Consider the following 20,612-nt stretch of genomic DNA (forward strand, 5'->3'; position numbering starts at 1 on the left):
GAAACTGACTTCACAAAAAGGTACGGACCTATTCCGGTTATTGTAGTTTCAATAGAACTCTCTTCGCAAACCACATTTGAGGAGTCATGCTATGGAGTCGTTAGTTTCAATGTATTTCACCCCCTTTTTAGTATGAGATTATTTAAAATAAAAACATTGGTGGATTAGAAGGTTGAGATTGGATCATTCACAATCCCCAGTACTGAGTCCCTAAACAGTTTTACTGAAACAAAGACTTTTCCTCTTGGCCACTGACCACTGATGAAGCAGCACTAAACACCATACCAAGTGTAGCACTGTCGTAATAAAGTCTGTTTCTCAGAGTTACATTACACGTAGTAACCTGGAATTAATTTTTCTTTATCTCCTCAATAAAAATCATGGTTGATGCATAACTGTACTCTAGATGGCCAGAGTGAACACTCAATATACGACTATCAAATTGTAACAGAGTATGATTAGAGTAATACTTCAAGCAGCCCACACAGAACTACATTGCTACCATTATGCATAGAATTAAAATTAGGTTTTATCTGTAACTTACAAGTGTCTGAAAGAAGTAAGAATAAGAACCAACCTCACACAAACAAAGGCCTGATCATTTGCCCTCAGTCTCTAACTTAGCATCCACAACCAGCTCCTGTTCCTCCCCTCTCTCTGCCACCTGTCTTTCTCTTTTTCATGAGAACACATGCACAATCACTCAGTCCCACCCATTTCTTTGTACTGGTTTCCCTCTTCAATTATGTGGCTCACATTACTTTTCCCACATTGAACTGGAATTTCTATGATCTCACCCCCACTTAAGTGCACATTCAGTCTGTCCCTGCCCTTAGTAGTAGTAGCAAACATGATCAGGTGCCCTCTAAGGTGGCCCTACAATAAAACAAATACAATAAAGTGTCCCCTAGGGGACACTTAGAGTAAAGTTGCAGGAAATGCCATCTAACCCTCACAAAGATATACTGTACTTTTTAAGGTAATGCCTATTTAGAGGCCAGATGTCTTGCTCTTTGTTGTATACATATACCATGTATGCCTGTTAATTTTTTCTCTTTTTTTGGGGGTGGGGGGTATTAACATAACAAAATATATTCTACATTTAATTTAATCAGACTCATAATCAATCAGGTGCCATCTATTCCCAGAATATATCCTCAAGAAAAAGCCATTAACACACAGTGTGGACCTAAAGTGACGTGCAGTTTTCAGTATAAAAACATGCTAGAGTTCAGACAAGTAGAAAACAGTGGAGGACTTGGTTCAGAAACAGGTCTGTTAGGGATGTGGGTTTGTTATTATATAGCTTCTGATGGTTATTCTACAAGACTAATGGCTAGTAATAAATTCTTATATACATTTTACTTAATGTGTGTTTAATCTATGTTGTATATCAGACAGGGGGGATCTTGATCACCTGGATCAGGTGTTTGTTTATGCAAGAGCTAGCAGTGGGGGAATACAAAGCAAATTGGTGCCTTCCAGCTTCTGATTGACTGAACACACCTGATCCAGCTAATCATTAGTGGTTAGGGCACTAGAAGGGCAGGGATATTTGGAAAACATGCAGGGCAGGGGGTCCCTGAGGACCAGGGTTGGCAATCACAAACAGGTAGAAACTAGGTAGACTCTACATCTTTACAACGACAGTGTGCTGGAGTGGATGGTACTGGTGGTAATGAGTTGGTGAAGCTACTTAACTGAAAAACTACTGAAAATTCATTAATTTATTTTAGATCAGCTCATGCAATGATCAGATCATTATGTACAGCAGTAAAACTGACATGCTGAGTATGAGAACTTTAATCCATTACATGTAAAATACATGGGTCATATGGAGGTCAAACCATAAACACAGATTGTTTCTCTGTCAAATAGAAGAACAAGCAGAGAAATGTCAAAGATTAAGTTCATAATCTTTAATAAATATCTGATCACATTTCATTTAATATCAGTGAGTTCTTGCAGGATGTGAGTATTTCAGTCTTTTCGTTCCTCTTTTCTTCCTCTCTGCCCTTAGTCCCTGGCTTCACATCCAATCCAGCTCCTGTTTCTCCCTCTTCTTGCCATCTGTCTCTTTCTCACATACACACACATGCACAATGACTCAGCCCATTGTGCCCATTTCTTTGTTTCCATATTCAATTACTTGGCCCAACAAAGTCTATCCACAATCAGCTTAACTGCATCCTCTATCATTTCAGCCTTACTTTAGTTTCTGTATTAATTCTGCACTTGTTGTATGGGATCATGCCTCGTCACTATCCTAATCATATATTCTAAGAGAACTTCAAACTCTGCCTGTGTCTGCCCTTCACATCAAATTCTTACTAGTCGTATGTTTTTTAAAGTTTTAAAAAATCTAAATTTTCATGTGATGTTGCACATCAAAAAGAAATTAGTGATTGTAGTCATTCCAGTACTTTTGAAAGGGAATGCAGATAACTTAGGAATAAGGAATCCCACTAAAACCTGCAAGCTAATTAACAAGAGCTTCTTTTTATATATCTTCATATGTATCAGACATGTGTTTACATAGAATATTAGAAGCTCATTTGCAGTTTATTCAGAGAGATCGGTGTATTTTAAGGATTACAAATGATAGGGTATGCAATAAGGCAGTGATAGAAATTATATAATCAAAACAAAAATGTTTCTAGATTCTTTTTTTTATTTATCTCTAAATTATAACTTTTTTCAGTGATATAAAAAAATGATGTCTGATATTGTGCATAACCTCAGCAGATCACTGTTGAAATAGTATAAAATATAACTAAAATGAAAAGGATTTATCTTTACTAGAATCTATTTTTATATCTTATCAGTGGCTCTGCCCATTATTGCTCTCTTTGTATTTTTCTCGGGTCTAAGCAAAATTATATAGCATTTGGGTCCAAACAGGGCCACCAGGAGGCCAAAACTGGAGACCAGGATGGCAAAAACCTCAACGGCATCTGCATATTTACCTGGGGAGTTGATATAAGCAGGAACAAAAGCCACCCATACGATACAAAATATCAGTATACTGAAAGTGATGAGTTTGGCCTCGTTGAAGTTGTCGGGAAGATTCCTTGCCAGAAATGCTAATAGAAAACTGAGAATAGCTAGCAAGCCAATGTAACTCAGTAACACTGCAAAACCAGTTGTGGATCCAACATCACATTCATAAACTATCTTGTCATTGTGGTATTGAGTGTTTTTGTGAGGAGTTGAGAGGCAGAGACAATCCACGCAGTGCAGATTGCTGCTTGGATTGAAGTAAGAACCAGAACTGTCCCTCTTTGCTGCACAGCACCAAACCACTTCAAGCTGGCCCCACCTCCTGGCTTGGAGGCCTTAAAAACAGCCAGTACCACCATGGTTTTTACCAGAATACACGAGACACAAAGCACAAAGCTGATCCCAAATGCTGCATGTCTCAACTGGCATGTCCACAGTTTAGGATGTCCAATAAAAAGCAGTGAACACAGAAAGCAAAGTTTGAGTGAAACCAAGATCAAAAAACTCAGTTCAGAATTGTTGGCTCGTACCATGGGTGTGCTGCGATGATAGATGAAGATCCCCAGGACAACAGCACAGATAAAAGTGCCCAACAATGAGGCTGATGTCAAACAGATACCAAGTGGCTCACTGTAGGAAAGAAACTCTATTTTCTTAGGAACACAGTGGTCACGCTGGGGATTAGACCAGAAATCCTCTGGACACCTGGTGCACTCCATGGAGTCTGCAAAAACCCAAAGATGGATAGTAAGAATTTATCTCACCAATAGTTACAGTAATGTGCTTAATGAAAAAGGAAATTCTCAAAACATGAAAACCAACCAGTCTCATTGCTGATCTTTCCCTCAGAACAGGGAATGCAGTCAAAACAGCAAACAGGCTGCCCCTTCTTTCTGGCCATACGAGTACCTGGAGGACAGCTCTCACTGCACACTGACCGCGGTGGCTTGAGGGAAAGAAATACACTATTATTTTGAGCATTTATGTTTCAGTATACTACAAAGGAGAACTATCTGAAAAAGCAAAAAATAACCTTTCTTGACTCAAAGTTCCAGAAGATTTGGTCTTCATAAATTGTGAGTTCTTCACCTTTGAAAGCCAACCTTTTAACCTCACCAACATGCTGAACTTTAATTGTTCCATCAGGAAGCCACAACCAGTTCATGATATCATAGATTGGTAAGACGTCTCCATTCTCATCGAATGATACTTGATCTCCGAATGATGTGGTGAAGTTGACCTTTTGTAAATAATGTACAAGCTGCAAAAAGATGAAATGTGTGTGACATAACTCCATTCCTTCAGAGATTTTGAAGATATTTCATTTTTCTGCATCAAAATCATGACATTTTTATTTTTAGAAAATTACTGTAACTATTGAGGAAACCTAAAATTGTCTGACTGGTTTAGTGTCATTAGTCATCACCAATATAAAATAATAATCCTGTAACTAATATTTATTTTTTATTTTTCTAAGAGAATAAATAATAGCCAATAATGTCATGATCATATATTGTGAATTTTACTATTCTTTACTGATGAAACACAGTTTATTTATTGCCGTATAATCTAGCATTTATGTGTAAAATGATACCACACCTGCCATGGCTCCAGTCTTTGCAAAATTGCACAGCTGTTCCCTCTGAAAGGTCCTCTCCCTGGTTTACACTGTAACATGTCATTAAGGGCATACGCCAGTGCATACACAGCCTTGTAAACATTGTACTCAGGCCTGAGATTAGAAAGATCAAACAGCTCAGTATCCACATTTTCAATATCTTCTTGTCCAGTGCATAAAGCTCCTCCAGTTTCAACCCTGCCTGGTGAATCAAATCTACACTTAAATGTGTGTTCCCAAAATTGTTTCACCCGAAACATATTAAAACATCATTAACAGTATTTACAATAATTATAATTTTTATAACTTATTCATCGGTACTATGTTATTTCTAATTCTTACAATGTTATTTTCATATTTGTTGTTGGCATTTCGGTCAGGGTGTATAAGTAACAAAAAATCTTTGAGTCCTGGTATTTCTCCTCGACGGATGGCAATGCCCAGTGTGCCACCCAGGTAGGGCATGAGGCGAGGGGTTTGGAGTATAGCAGCTGTAGTCCAGGCTTCACTTGCAATCCACTGAAGACCAGTGACATTCTGCTGCACCACCTGTGCATTACATCATATCAAATATCTTTTTCACAATTCTTTTAAATAAATACATTGTTCTTCATATGAAACATAGATTTTTCTACAACTTCTGTTTAGGACAGGACAGTAAAAGGACCCATATAAAAAATGTATTTCTTTGAATGTGAACAAGCAGATTAAATTTTTTCTAAAATATAAGCGATCTAATCCAGTGGCTGGAACCACTTAATTCAGTGTTTGTTAGGGTATAGTTCTTTCATGCTTGCATGCTAATGGCAACTTTTAAACATTTTCAGCTATTTCAAACAATTTTTTATCATAGTAAATCCCAGTTATCTACAAAATTCTATGGATGTTGACAAGATTGTGGTTACTAAATTTCAGTTCAGATAAATGTACAATATGACAGCATTTCTCTGCATATATAATTGGATGTAAAAAAGTTTAAGTTGATAGATTTTTAAATGATAATACTGACCTCTTCCATTAGTTCAATAATGTGGATCTTGTGCACAAACATCATGACTACACGAGCTGTTGACAGCTTTATCAAATGCACAATCCTCTTAAGTTCATTTGGGTCATTGTCCCGGGGCAAAACCTCTAGATAGGCCAAACATCCTCCTCCCGACTGAACCAGGCCTGACTGAAAAGACTGGGCAACATGGAGTCCATAATCATCACCAGTGACAACCAGGCCTACCCAAGTCCAGCTGAAGTGTTTAAGAATTTGAATTTGAATTTGGATATATTAATGAAGGTTTATTGAACACACCGTTCTTTTATAAACATATTCTCAGCAAACTGAACTTCTTTATAGCACAAATACACTATTTGTAAATGGTAAATGGTCTGCACTTATATAGCGCTTTTCTACCTATTGGCACTCAAAGCGCTTTACACTGCTTCTTATTTACCCAATCACACTCACAATCACACACACATTCATACACCGATGGGGGAGCTGCTATGCAGCTGGCCAACACTCACCGGGAGCAACTAAGTTGGGGTTCAGTGTCTTGCTCAAGGACACTTCGACATGTGACCGGAGGAGCCGGGGATTGAACCAACAACTGTGAGATTGGTGGCCAACCGCTCTACCTTCCTGCGCCACAGTCGCCCCTGTTTGTGGGGAGGACTTGATAGAGGTGAAGTGTACAATGTACATGTGTGGCTAGCACATCAAGATAATAGATGACTAACTAGTGTTTGGATTATCAGACAATATGAATTTACATTGAAGAAAGAATAGGTTGTTTTCAGTGAGATCCAAGGGGGTGTAGAGGCTGAGTAGCATGTGGCAAAGTGTGAAATACCCTAATTGATAATTGATGCTGCGGAGTGCATTTAGTGGAAATGTGGAGAAAGGGGGGCTGATGGGGTCTTTCCAATAATGCATATTACATTCTACCAAGATTATTAACATCTAACATCAGATAGTTGCAGGATACACTGGAGAAATTGTCAGCTTATATGGGCATTTTATCAGGCTAGTGGATTCACTGACCTTAAGACTAAAAATGTCTAAAAAAGTCCTGCAATAAGCTTATGAAAGCGAGCATTTCGTTTTTTTTTTAACCTTACTAAGTTAAAGAAGAATTAAAGAAGTAAAAATTATTTTTGTGGACACTGCAATTTTTATATAAACTGTATTGTTAATATACATTTCAGAAAATAATCAATATCATTAATAAGAGTAAACTATTTGTGTCATATAAACAATTTTTAAAAACTCAGCGTACTGCTGTAAACACACATTTTTTCATCGTCCATTAATTGGTAATCATGTTTCACCTGGAAAGCATCACTTGGAATTGTTCTGAAGAAGGATGGAAAATGTTGCCGATTTGTCAGACAGGAACATGTTGCAAAATAACTCACCTGGAAAAAAAACCATACAAAATGCACTGAAGTTACTCATTTAGTGCTGTTAAGTCAGACATCCTCAAACATTTTAATGTTAACAATGTATCACTTTTCAGGATGATGATAACTTAAAAACAGTGACCAATACAAAAGACAAAAAACTCACAATAGGCATTTTGTATAAACTTAGCACATGGGAGATGGCAATAGTATTTGTTGAGTATGAATCACCCACAATCCCCAAGACTGGAGGAGTCCCTGAACAGTTCTCCTGAAGCATAAACTGCTCCTCTTGGCCACTGGCTAATGACAATGCACCGCTAAGTCCAATAATAAGTGCACCACAAGTGTCATAAAGAGTGTATCCCAGAGTCACATTAGGCAGCAGGTTGGAGTTCTTGTTGATCTCATCAATAGCAAATGCCATGGTCATGGCTTCCCGGAAGCCTAAAATGTCAAATCTAATACAAAATATAACTCTTAACAATTACATAATTACATCATAAATTACATATTTTAAAAATATGTTTTAATACTGAAATATTATTTGAATGTGATAATTGTTTTAGTACAGACTGAGTAACTTGAAGTGTAGATTTTCTTATAGTCACCTTACCCTTTGCAAGTGGGCTGCTGTGGCTCTGATGTAAATGTCCACTCAGGAAAGACGGAGTTGGGGTAGACCGCAAACAGTCCACCCAGAACCACATTGCCAGGTTTACGGAGTTCATTAATATTCCACTTTTTTTTTAATTTACAAGATAATTTGAGAGAGGACAAGACTGAACAAAAAAAGAAAGAAGCGCAAAAACAGCAGATAATGTAGAGATAGAAGAGCAAATATGTATCAAGAAAACCCCGCATGACGGCCTTACTTACTTCACACATTTCTCTTCTTCAGACAAGGTTCCTTGATTTTATATATGCAAGGCTACATCATCCCTTTGCAAGCTTTATGTCATTGTTTAATATTTCTCACTACCAGTCAGGGTAGGACAAGCAGAAAAAAAAAGATGTTATGGGGTCAGGACATAATATCAAATTAATTATGTTGATATAAAATATTGTAACATGACATAAATTTGTCCACTAATTGACAAAGCATAAATTCTTTAAATAGCCTTGTTTAATATGTATTGTGGTTTCTGAATTGTTTAGAAATAATATTACGCTGCTGAATGTGTGGGAAATAATTTAATAATTTAATTAATTTAATAATCTATAATTTTATAAAACGTTTTTTCTTATCACAGTAAACTTCAGTAACAATCAGTAACCAATCTTCAAACTACTCTTCCTCTAAGTGCACGTTTTTTAGCCTCCCTGCCTCTGTTGTTCAGTCCAACACTTTGACAGGCGGGTGTACATCTGAAATGTAAACGCATTAAAGTCTGATCTAAAGCAAAATCCACTTCCATTGTCCCCCTGCCCCATCTAAAATAAAATTCTTAAATTAATGTGATCTGCACTTGGGACCTAAGAATAACCGTAACAGCTCACTTCTCTTGAACATATGCACTCTTAGGTTTGCTGTTGATCTTGAGTAAGGTTTGATCATCTATGAGTCCCAAGGTCAATGGAATTCCCATGTCCTCTTGTCCATTTGCTGAAATGTCCTTGGAATAAATACAACTACAACATCCTCCTGTTGTGTTTAATTTGTCTTCCTAGTCACTTTGGATCAAAATGTCTTTTTTGTCCCTTTTAATTTTGCATCTTCTCCTAATGCATGAAACATTCAGAATAAATATTACATACAAACACAATACATTTCAGCAGTTTAACAAAATTGTATTTTCAATTTAGATTAAATTTTCCTAACAAAGGATCGACAAGGCTAGTTTAGACTTACAGTACTAATGGTTAAGATGTGGTAGTTTGCTACATTAGACTTTAAGGGTATATTGTTTATATGATTCACTCATCACAGACATGTTGGTCAGACAGTTCACCATTGAGTAATTTCAAATCAAAAAAAATTTGGCATTTCTAGAAATTATATTATCAATAGAAAAAAAATATTTATGTTTGAGTTCATTGTTATGTTTTGGTGATGTCTCGACCCATAATTGCTTTCTTTGTGTTTCTTTCTGGTCTCAGGAGAATTATGTAACATTTGGGTCCAAACAGGGCCACCAAGAGGCCAAAACTTGAGGCCAGGATGGCAAATACCTCCACTGCATCTGCATATTTACCGGGGGAGTTGACATAAGCTGGGACAAATGCCACCCACACAGCACAGAATATCAGCATGCTGAATGTGATAAGTTTGGCCTCATTGAAGTTGTCTGGAAGATTCCTTGCCAAAAATGCTAACAGGAAACTGAGAATAGCCAGCAAGCCAATATACCCCATTAGTACCACAAAACCAATCACTGATCCAACAACACACTCGTAAACTACCTTGTCATTGTGGTATTGAGTGTTTTTATGAGGAGCTGGAGAAGAAGAGACAAGCCAAGCAGTGCAGATTGCTGCTTGGATTGATGTAAGAACCAGAACTGTCCCTCTTTGCTGCACAGCACCAAACCACTTCAGACTGGCTCCACCTCCTGGCTTGGAGGCTTTGAACACAGCCAGAACAACCATGGTTTTTACCAGAATACAAGAGACACAAAGCACAAAACTGATCCCAAATGCTGCATGTCTCAACTGGCATGTCCATAGTCTGGGTTGTCCAATAAACAGTAGTGAACAAAGGAAACACAACTTAAGTGATACCAAGATCATAAAACTTAGTTCTGAATTGTTGGCTCGTACCATCGGTGTGTTGCGGTGATAAATGAAGATCCCTAAGACAACAGCACAAATAAGTGTGCCCAACAATGATGTAGTTGTGAAGCAGATACCCAGAGGTTCGTGGTAGGAGAGGAACTGTGTTTCCTTAGGAACACAGTGGTCACGCTGGGGATTTGACCAGAAATCTTCTGCACAACTGGTGCACTCCATGGAGTCTGACAAAAAGGAAAAGTTATAATAGTTGCTGTATTTTTTTCCTCTTTGTTTTTTTTTATTGTTGGATTTCAGCATGGCAGATTTTTAATTTACTGCCAGTGCTGGAGCCAGGCAGAGGTTTATAGTGTGCTGCACTAAAGACTAATGTCCCTCATGCCTGCAGTTATGTTTGATGGGCCGCTGGTGTTATGTGCCCACAATTCCGAAGAAGAAGGAATGTAGTGATGGACTTGTGGTTTTTGCTCTTGACAAGAAATGCATATTTCATAATGCATGACAAATATTATATATTGTACCAACCTGTTTTATTGCTGAACTTTCCCTCAGAACAAGGAACACAGTCGAAACAACACACAGGGTACCCCTTTTTTCTAGCCATACGGGTTCCTGGAAGGCAGCTGATACTGCACACTGACCAGGGAGGCTGTAAGGATTGTACAATACATTGGTATTATTCTAGAGTGTTTGATGATGATGATGTTTTGAAATACAATGCTAGTAGATTTTAGCTTTTAATTACAATTGCCGTCTTTAAAAAAAAGGTTTTCATTCATTATTTTGCTGTTTTTATTCTTTCATTCCTCTTTTAAATTACACCAAAAGAAGAATAAAACACCAAGTCACATTATTTCTACACTTGCATACACTGCTAACAAACTAGATTCAGATTGTGCCTCTAAAGATACATCATTAAAGAGAAATAACCTTTTTAGATTCAAAGTTCCAGAAGATTTTGTCTTCATAAATTGTGAGTTCTTCTCCTTTGAAAGGTGGCTTCCTGACGACGCCCACACTTTGAACTTTAGTTCTTCCATCAGGAAGCCAATGCCAGTTCATGATATCATAGATTGGTAAGGCATCCCCATTCTCATCGAATGACACTTGATCACCAAATGATGTGGTGAAGTTCACTTTCTCCAAGTAATGCATAAGCTACAATGACAGGGAAACTCAAAAAATTATTCTTTGAAGGCCACACTGCATGCTTTCAGATTTTCTGTTGTAGATTTGCAAGATTTTGTTTGTTTGTGTTTAAATAGTCCACCAATGACATGAAAATCGTAGTTGACTAACCTTTATCAACCAGTATTGTCATTAATTATTATTATTGTCACAGTCAGTAAATTCACAGTCAGAAATATTATTATTTTATTTTGTCTGGGTTTACAGATTTTGTCTTTTGCCCAATAAAACTAAACTAGTGAAGTATAAACTGGTATCACACCTGCCATGGCTCCAGTTGTTGTAATGAAGCACAGCTGTGGCCACTGAAAGGCCCCCTCCCTGGCAAACAGTGCAGCATCTCATCAAGAGCATACGCCAGAGCATACACAGCCTTGTAAATATTGTACTCTGGCCTAAGGTTGGAAACATCCAGGAACTCAGTTTCTACATTTTGTAGATCCTCCTCTCCAGTGCAAAGTGCTCCCCCAGCTTCCACCCAACCTGCTGGAGTTGGTGCAAATCTACACTGAAATGTGTGTTCCCAAAACTGCATCACCTGAAATGTATTTTTAAACAAAATTTTAAGGGCCATAATAATATAGTATCGAATAATAGAAAATAATAGGATTAACGTCTCACCAGGCTATTACCACAGCTGCTGCCTTGGCACAGGTCAGGACGTACTTTTAACAGAAAATCCCTAAGTCCTGGTATTTCTCCCCGCCGGATGGCAATGCCTAGTGTACCTCCCAGGTATGGCATAAGATGTGGGATCTGGAGCACAGCAGCTGATGTCCATGCTTCACTGGCAATCCACTGCAGGCCTGTCACATTTTGACTTACCACCTGTTCATTGCAAATGATTAACTGATTCTTTATATTTAGATATATGTAAAACAACTATGGTCAGGTTTGTAAGGTTAAAACTAATCATAGTCTTAGATAAAGATAAATAATACAATACTGATATATATAAAACAATCATAAAGCATTTAACAGTTGATTTTAGGATGCAGCTCTTATGACAATAACCACAAACAGTTGCTCAGTGTAAATTAGGTTTAGGAACATGTCATTATATAAAAATACCTCTTCCATTAGTTGAATCATGTGGATCTGATGTGCAAACACAATAACCACACGAGCTGTGGATTTCTTCATGACTTCCACAATCCTCATCAGTTCCTCTGGGTTGTTACCCCATGGCAAAATCTCTGTGTAGGCTAGGCAGCCTCCACCAGACTGAGTTAAGTCAGAGTCAAAGAAACGGGCAACATGGAGTCCATAATCATCATCACTGACCAGTAGACCTACCCAAGTCCAGCCAAAGTGTTTTAGAATCTGAATCACAGCACGGACCTAAGAAAATACAGAGATAAAAGATTAGTGAACCTATTTATATTTCAATATAATCTAAATTAACTTATGCAAATATTCTCCTTATCTGAAACACAGTGTATCAGATTACAAATTACAGCATATAGAGAACGTTTATGTCCAAGACAAAACTACTGTTTGATTGGCATTGTTGAAATTTACTAGAAACATTTTTTGAATTTGTTGTTCATACAACAGGTTCTTCATGCTTTAAATAGTATTTCACCTGGAAAATATCACTTGGGATTGTTCTAAAGAAGGATGGAAACCTTCGCCGATCACTCAGACAGGAACATGTGGCAAAATAACTCACCTAGGAAAACAATATGCAGACAGGATTTGCTCCTCAAAGAAGATTGTAAAAACAATTAAATGTTTGTATGAACTTTAATAAGCCATGGTTTTTAAAATTTTAAAAATCATTGATTACCAAATAAATGCTTGTTGGAGAAGCTTGGACTAAGATGCAATTTATATGTTCTAATAATTTTAAAGTTTAGGACTGACAGCTATGACTGAAGAAAGTAAAACTTACTATGGGCAATTTGAATAGACCTATGACATCAGAAGTAGCAATAGAAAAAGTTGAGAATGAATCACCCACAATCCCCAGTACTGGAGGTGTTCCCAAACAGTTCTCGTGAGCCAGAAACTGCTCTTCTCGACCACTGGCCAATGACAAAGCTGCGCTGAATCCAATAACAAGTGTGGCACAATTGTCATACAAACTGTATCCTAGAGTTACATTAGGGAGCAGGTTGGAGCTTTTGTTGATTTCATCAATAGCAAAAGCCATGGTCATAGCATGCCTGAACCCTGGAGGATCAAAGCTAACACATACAACATCACAATCATTAAAAAAACAACATAGTCTGTATAATAATGGGCATATATTTAGTATTTTGTCTAGAGTATGTGTGTAAAACTTACCCTAGGCACATGAGCTGATTTGGTTCTGTAGTGAATGTCAACTCTGGAAACACAGAGGTGTAGTGGACCTCAAACAACCCACCCAGAATCACATCACCAGGCTGGTGCATCCCATTAAGCATAAACTTCCTCCGTAACTTACAAGGTGAGAAAAGAGAGGGAGATATTAAGGAGGAAGAAAACAACACAAACGTCATCAAAAAAATTGTGTCCAGAAATGACTCCATAGCTGCCGTCATCCCTTTATCCCTATTCCTTCTCTTCCTGTACAGTTAGTTTTATACGCAGGGTAATGTCATCTCCTTTGGTGGTTTTCATCATAGTTTCACACTACCTATCAGGAGCCAAGCCGTGTTGGGGCAGGGCAAACACAAACAATATTAGCTCTGTGAACAGTATTAAATCATTCACATGCTTTAGTTTGTGGTCATGACTTAAAGTTGGAAATCAGTCAAACACCTGCCTGTCAAACACAAACAATTGTCTATTTAGATACTGTAGTGGTCATGAAATTATATTAAACAAGAAAAACCAAACCTTACCAAAACTTACTAATGAAAAAGAAATGATTGAAATTCTGACTGGTTAAAAGCCTTCATCTCTGTGGGAATGTATGTATATTTGTATGTGTGTCTGTTTACATGCTTAGTGAGGACCAAAAGAAATATTTTCCTTACAAAGTTACCAATGTTTAGGACAGTGAGGACATAGAGTAGGGCTGGTCCTTGCATCTGTATAGGGCAGTTTGAGAATTAAGACCTAGTTAGAATTGGATGTATGGTAGGGTTAGGATTAGGTATTCAGTTGGGATGGTTAGGTTTAGAATAAACTGATGTCCTCATAAAGATAGAAGTACATATCTGTGTGTATATATATATATATATATATATATATATATATATATATATATATATATATATATATATATATATATATATTTACACAATCTGCTTGTTTGGACAGAGTCTCTGGTTCCTGTTTACTTGACCCTGTTCAACCTGCCCTGCCTCTTACTTCCTGCCTGACTCTGTCTCTGCCTTTTCATAAGTTTGCCACTTACTGTTTTCTGGATTTTGGATTAAAGTTTCACAGTTGGATTAGAGTTTCTGGGATTTGGATGTTTGGATGGGGACCTAGCTAGCATTTGAACATTCTATTAGAATTTTATATAAATTAGTCTGTTCACCTGGAAACAATCAATTTGTGACTGACTCTTGTGCTAAGACCCTGGACCAAATGGACCTTGTTGTGAATTTGGATTTGTGGATTTGAAGACTGTGTAGTTCTCCTCTATCCATGTTGCCAGTTGTCAAATTACCTATGGTACATGTATTTTTTGTGTATATAGATGTGTATGTATGCAGAATTGGGGGAAAAGGTTTGCATTCTCTTCATTTGAAATGCAAAAACAGTAAAATAAAGAAATGTTTACGTAATCTTAATTATTGTATTATATATTACTTATACACTGAGGTAAGTTTTCATATTTCTGAGCATCTGTACTAGCTGATGGTGCATAGTTCCTATGTGTACGTTTGGTGTGCAAACTTGAAACTACCATTTTAAAAAAAGGAAATGCAAACTTTTTCACCCACCTGTATGTATGTGTTTATTTTGTTTTACATAGATAAAACTACATACATTTTGTTGACAGTATTGACAGCTTCAAATCAGTGCAAATTTATGTTATACATTTCTGCAATTAAGTATGATGGAAATCATTTGATTCAAAATTTTATTCCCTTTCATTATTTTTTTATTTTGATTTTAAAAGATAAAAGAAAATAACTACATCTTAAAGTTGATAATTTACTAATAAATAATCTTAAGTAAATATAAAAAGCAGGCAATGACATTATGTAACTTGTGGTTTATGTATTGGCGCTGCCTCGACCCATAATTGCTCTCTTTGTGTTTCTTTCTGGTCTGAACAGGATTATGTAACATTTGGGTCCAAACAGGGCCACCAAGAGACCAAAACTGGAGGCCAGGATGGCAAATACCTCCACTGCATCTGCATATTTGCCTGGGGAGTTGATATAAGCAGGAACAAAAGCCACCCACACAGCACAAAATATCAGCATGCTGAATGTGATGAGTTTAGCTTCATTGAAGTTGTCTGGAAGATTCCTTGCCAAAAATGCCAACAGGAAACTGACAACAGCCAGTAAGCCAATATATCCAAGTAACACCACAAAACCAATTGTGGACCCAACTACACACTCATAAACTATTTTGTCATTGTAGTATTGAGTGTTCTTATGAGGAGCTGGCGATGCAGATACAAGCCAAGTGGTACAGACTGCTGCCTGAACAGAGGTAAGAACCATAACTGTCCCTCTCTGCTGCACAGACCCAAACCACTTCAGACTGGCTCCACCTCCTGGCTTGGAGGCCTTAAAAACAGCCAGAACAACCATTGTTTTTACCAGAATACAGGAGACACAAAGCACAAAGCTGATCCCAAATGCTGCATGTCTCAACTGACATGTCCATAATCTGGGTTCTCCAATGAACAGCAATGAACAAAGGAAACATAACTTAAGTGACAGCAAAAGAAGGAAACTGAGTTCTGAATTGTTGGCTCGTACCACTGGTGTACTGCGATGATGGGTAAATATGCCCAGAACAACAGCACAGATGAATGTTCCCAGCAATGACGCAGTTGTCAAGCAGATACCCAGAGGTTCTTGGTATGAGAGGAACTCTGTTATCTTAGGAACACATTGGTCACGTTGGGAATTGGACCAGAAATCCTCCGGACAACTGGTGCACTCCATGGAGTCTAAAAAAGGGAGATTTCTTTAATAAAAATATATTTCTTATTAAAACATATGCCAACCATTATTAAGTTTGATATTTAAGGAAAAGGATAATCAAATTGTTCAACTTGGCCCAAATGTGGCACTGCCAATATTTTATACACTTTTCTTTATTGTATTATTCACTTGAGAGAGCATGTAGTTGACACATACTCTGCTTCTTCTCTAAGAATTCTGACAGAAAAAGACCTGCAGTGTCAGAGAGTATCAGAGAGAGCCATTATATGTTGCACATGCTTTTGCGGTTGAGTTCCCCCCTTTTCACTTTAACATTATAAAAATCAACTTTTAACATTTTTAAATTGATTCAGAATTGTACAATTCATGAATCATAATTCTTTATAATAATAAATACTAATAAATACCAACTTGTTTTATTGCTGATTTTTCCTTCAGAACAAGGTATGCAGTCAAAACAGCACACAGGTTTCCCCTTTTTTCTAGCCATGCGGGTACCTTGAGGGCAGCTCTCACTGCAAATGGACCGGGGTGGCTGTAGGGATTGTAAGAATTAGCAGTGTTGGAGACTTGTTTGAATTTGTTGAGTTATCAGCAGGCAAATATCCATAAAAATCAATACGCAGCGGTAACCTGTTTAGAGTCAAAGTTCCAGAAAATTCTTTCTTCATAAAGGTTGAGTTCTTCACCATTCGATGACTTTTTAACATCACCCACATTCTGGATCTCAGTTTTGCCATCAGGAAGCCACAGCCAGTTCATTATGTCATAAATAGGTATGGCATCGCCGTTCTCATCAAATGATACTTGATCCCCAAAAGGTGTGGTGAAGTTTACTCTATCCAAATAATACACCAGCTTCAGATGGGTGACAGAAAATAACATATTTTTAACATATCCCATTAAAATGTGTGCCTGGTACATATGTTTTTTCTATTATCATAAAAGTATTTCTCTACTATGGCTTAGCTGCAATTGGGATGTTAAAAATGTAAAGGTCTTTACAAACTAGGGGCAAATTTCCAAAGCAACTTGCACATCAGAAATATTCCTAATACCAATTACCTGTCAGTGAGTGATTTTACATTAAGGACAATTTCTGTTGAATGAAAAAATGTGTTTTCACCCTGAGGTCAACGTCTGAATTTTTTTGGCGTTCCATTTTATAATCTACTTGCATATTTGTGGTACATTTTGTTTTTTATATCATTTATTTGCAATAGTTCTAAAGTGCAAAGATCTTAGTTTAAAACCAGGGTGAAAATGAAGGAATGTTTTACTCCACTCTATGGTTACAAGTGTTAACTCTGTTTCATCTTGGAGCAAACTAAACATTTGAAACTGAAACAAAAATGAATCAACAATAAAATAGGCACCATGATTTGTTGATATGATCCCTTGATTACCACTGATTTCTTACCACTGATTTCTTACTTTTGTAAAATAAGAACTGTAGAATAAGAAAGAAATAAGAACTTTTTTTAAATTAATGGGGGGTAATTAAAGTTAAACTGCACTGAGTTAATACATTGTTTTATAGCAGCTGTATTTGGAAGCAAAAAGATTAAGTACAAATTGACATCACACCTGCCATGGTTCCAGTCTTTGCAAACTAGCACAGTCATGTCCATTGAAAGGTCCTTGCCCTGGTTCACAGCGCAGCATATCATCAAGGGCATATGCCAGAGCATACACAGCTTTATAGACATTGTATTCTGGCCGAAGGTTTGAAACATCAAACAACTCACTCTCTACATTTTGTAGACCCTCCTGTCTAGTGCATAGTGCTCCCCCAGCTTCCACCCAACCCACTGGAGGTGGAGCAAATCTGCACTGGAATATATCTTCCCAAAACTGACTTACCTAAAATGTAAAGAAAAAAAATCATTAACAAACAGGTTTAAATTTTTTGCAAAATTACTGGTCAAAGTGCAAGATTAAAGACTCACAATACTGTTTCCATAGTTGTTATGGTGTTGGTCAGGGTGTATTCTTAAGAGGAAGTCCTTGAACCCTGCTATTTCTCCTCGACGGATGGCAATGCCCAGTGTGCCAGCCAGATATGGCATAAAGTCAGGCGTCTGGAGTACATCAACTGATGCCCATGCTTCACTGGCCATCCACTGCAAGCCTGTTACTTTCTGTCTCACCACCTGTGTAGTGCATTATAAAACCTGTAGGTTACTAATATTATATGCTTTGTGGTATGTGGTCAACCACAAATAATTTATTGTAACATGATAAAATATGCAATTCTTCTGTTTTAGAACATAAGATTAAGTGTTATCTGCTGATACAATAAAATTACAGAAAACATGTTGAATTGTTTAAAGACATAGATTCATGAATACCTCCTCCATTAGTCGATAAATCTGTATTTCATGTGCAAACACCATGACCACACGAGCTGTTGATTTTTTCATCACATCCACAATTCTACTGTATTCAACTGGATCATCACCCCAAGGTAAAACCTCTGTGTAGGCAAGACAACCCACACCAGACTTATCCAAGTCTGATTTGAAAGAGCGTGCAACATGTAGTCCATAGTCATCATCAATAACCAGTAATCCTACCCAAGTCCAGCCAAAGTGTTTTAGAATCTGAATCATAGCACCCACCTAATTTGATAAAGAATATTGTTTCACCATCTCATTTATTCACAGAATTAGAATCAGAGATAAAGCAGCATTACTATCTCAATGTTTAGTGTTTGTGGGTAGGAAACTAATTTTTATGTATATTTGCAATACTTCCTGAACAACAATACTTTTACCTGAAAAGCATCACTTGGGATTGTCCTAAAGAAAGATGGAAACCTCTGCCGATTACTCAGGCAGGAACACGTGGCAAAGTGACTCACCTGAAATGGCAGATATAAGATGCAAACAGGTTCTACAACATATCTCCAGCAAGTCAATGGTCTCTTTTGAAATATTTGTCCCATTTAGATAACATTTAATATAAAATAAATCTATAAACTAAATGTCAAAAGCATAGAAACACATTTAAGCTTACCATAGGTAATCTGAATAAACCTAACACATTCGAGGAAGCAATAGAAAATGTTGAGTAGGAATCTCCCACAATCCCCAGGACTGGTGGGTTTCCTAAACAGTTCTCCAGAAACAGAAACTGCTCCTCTTGACCACTGGCCAGAACCAAAGCTGCTCGAAATCCAATAACAAGTGCACCACAGTTATCATAAAGACTGTAACCCAGAGTCACATTAGGCAGCAGATTGGAGTTTGTGTTGATCTCCTCAACAGCAAAGACCATCATCATGGCATGTCTGAAACCTTGAGTATCAAAGCTAAAACACAAAAATGTCAGTATGAATCAAAAAAAAATAAAAAAATCAGCATACAAAAACCTTCTCCACATGTTCACATTATCTGAACATGTCTCTACAGTTTTAATTTTAATGTTTAGAAATATCTCAATATTTTGCAATTACACATTTTACAATACATTGGTGATTCTCAGTCCCATTCTCTGCTTGTTTTCCAACTATCCTTACCTTACCCACTGTTGTTAACTTGCATTGGGTGTGTTCACTCAGTCAGAAGCTGGAAGATGTCATTTTAGATGAGGGTGGAGAGGGGAAAGCCAAAGTGAATAGTGTGTGAAAAGGTGCATAGTTAGAAAACAAGAAAACAAGCTGTGAACAGGATTGAGAATCACAGCTATATAAAATGCATATAACAAAATAGCATCAGCATAATTCATGTTACCTTCTAAATATCTTGAACAATCTAAGCAGACAAGAATAATCTGCAAACATTTAGGCTATGCAAAACTTACCCAGTGCAAGTAGGCTGACGTGGCTCTGAAGTGAATGTCCACTCAGGGAAAACAGAGGTGTAGTGAACCTCAAACAACCCACCCAAATTCACATCCCCAGCTTTGTGCAACCCATTGAGATGAAACTGCCTCCATAATTTACAAGGTGAGGAAACAGAGGAAGAAACAGAGAACAAAAAGAGGGACAAAAGCAGGTAGACGCTAAAGCATAAGTAAAAAACACCTCCCATGCCTGCACTCATTCCTTCACCCTCATACTTGTTTGTGATCTTGATGCAATGTGTCTTCATTTTATATGCAGGGCTGTATCATCCTCTTTGCCTGTTTTTGATGAGGAGGTGTTTTTTTTTTTTTTTTTTACATGCTTCACACATGAGGAAACAACCAGCAGTATTGGCAAAACATAATACACACTATATCGTTTCACTGGCAAGATTTCATAATGCAAATGTAATAATTAAATATAAGTTATATAGTGTCTTAAAAACACTTTCCAGAACAACAAAATTTGTTTTGTTGTAATAGTATAGTCATAATGTTAACTTATTGTTTTTTTTATGTTCTAAAGTCATCCGTGGCAGTTTATTTAACCACTGCTTGGAAAATTACTGGTGTAATCCTTGAACTTTTATTCTTACTATTTGGTCTTGATGCTCATTACATTTCTACATTGTGGGTATATATGCATATTTTTAATTCAATTAAAATGATTGGCTTTGTTTATATTGTGGTTCTAATTGTAAATGTTGGATTTTAGATTTGCCTAGAAGCTCATCTAAGTTATTCTAATGGATGCAGAGTTCTTA

At 37.1% G+C, this 20,612-nt stretch overlaps 2 protein-coding genes and 1 pseudogene across 2 annotated transcripts; all 3 read right to left on the reverse strand.

Annotated features, from left to right (window-relative positions):
- Window positions 1–2,811: 2,811 nt before the first annotated feature.
- On the reverse strand, window positions 2,812–7,903 carry LOC137129173 (extracellular calcium-sensing receptor-like; annotated as a pseudogene).
- A 1,152-nt stretch (window positions 7,904–9,055) lies between these two features.
- LOC137128919 (extracellular calcium-sensing receptor-like) lies at window positions 9,056–13,449 on the reverse strand. The gene is made up of 9 exons (XM_067507605.1): window positions 13,223–13,449; window positions 12,828–13,122; window positions 12,519–12,605; window positions 12,005–12,274; window positions 11,555–11,761; window positions 11,196–11,471; window positions 10,676–10,903; window positions 10,271–10,394; window positions 9,056–9,969 (listed from the first exon to the last, which is right to left on the reverse strand). Exons 1-9 carry the CDS (start codon window positions 13,447–13,449, stop codon window positions 9,056–9,058), a joined length of 2,628 nt encoding a protein of 875 aa, XP_067363706.1.
- Window positions 13,450–15,093: 1,644 nt separating this feature from the next.
- On the reverse strand, window positions 15,094–19,302 carry LOC137128891 (extracellular calcium-sensing receptor-like). Its single transcript, XM_067507560.1, has 8 exons — window positions 19,021–19,302; window positions 18,779–18,865; window positions 18,354–18,623; window positions 17,952–18,155; window positions 17,590–17,865; window positions 16,636–16,860; window positions 16,414–16,537; window positions 15,094–16,007 (listed from the first exon to the last, which is right to left on the reverse strand). Exons 1-8 carry the CDS (start codon window positions 19,285–19,287, stop codon window positions 15,094–15,096), a joined length of 2,367 nt encoding a protein of 788 aa, XP_067363661.1. The 5' UTR covers window positions 19,288–19,302.
- Between the last annotated feature and the right edge of the window lie 1,310 nt (window positions 19,303–20,612).

Source organism: Channa argus, chromosome 6, assembly GCF_033026475.1.
Source record: "Channa argus isolate prfri chromosome 6, Channa argus male v1.0, whole genome shotgun sequence".
Taxonomy (NCBI): domain Eukaryota; kingdom Metazoa; phylum Chordata; class Actinopteri; order Anabantiformes; family Channidae; genus Channa; species Channa argus.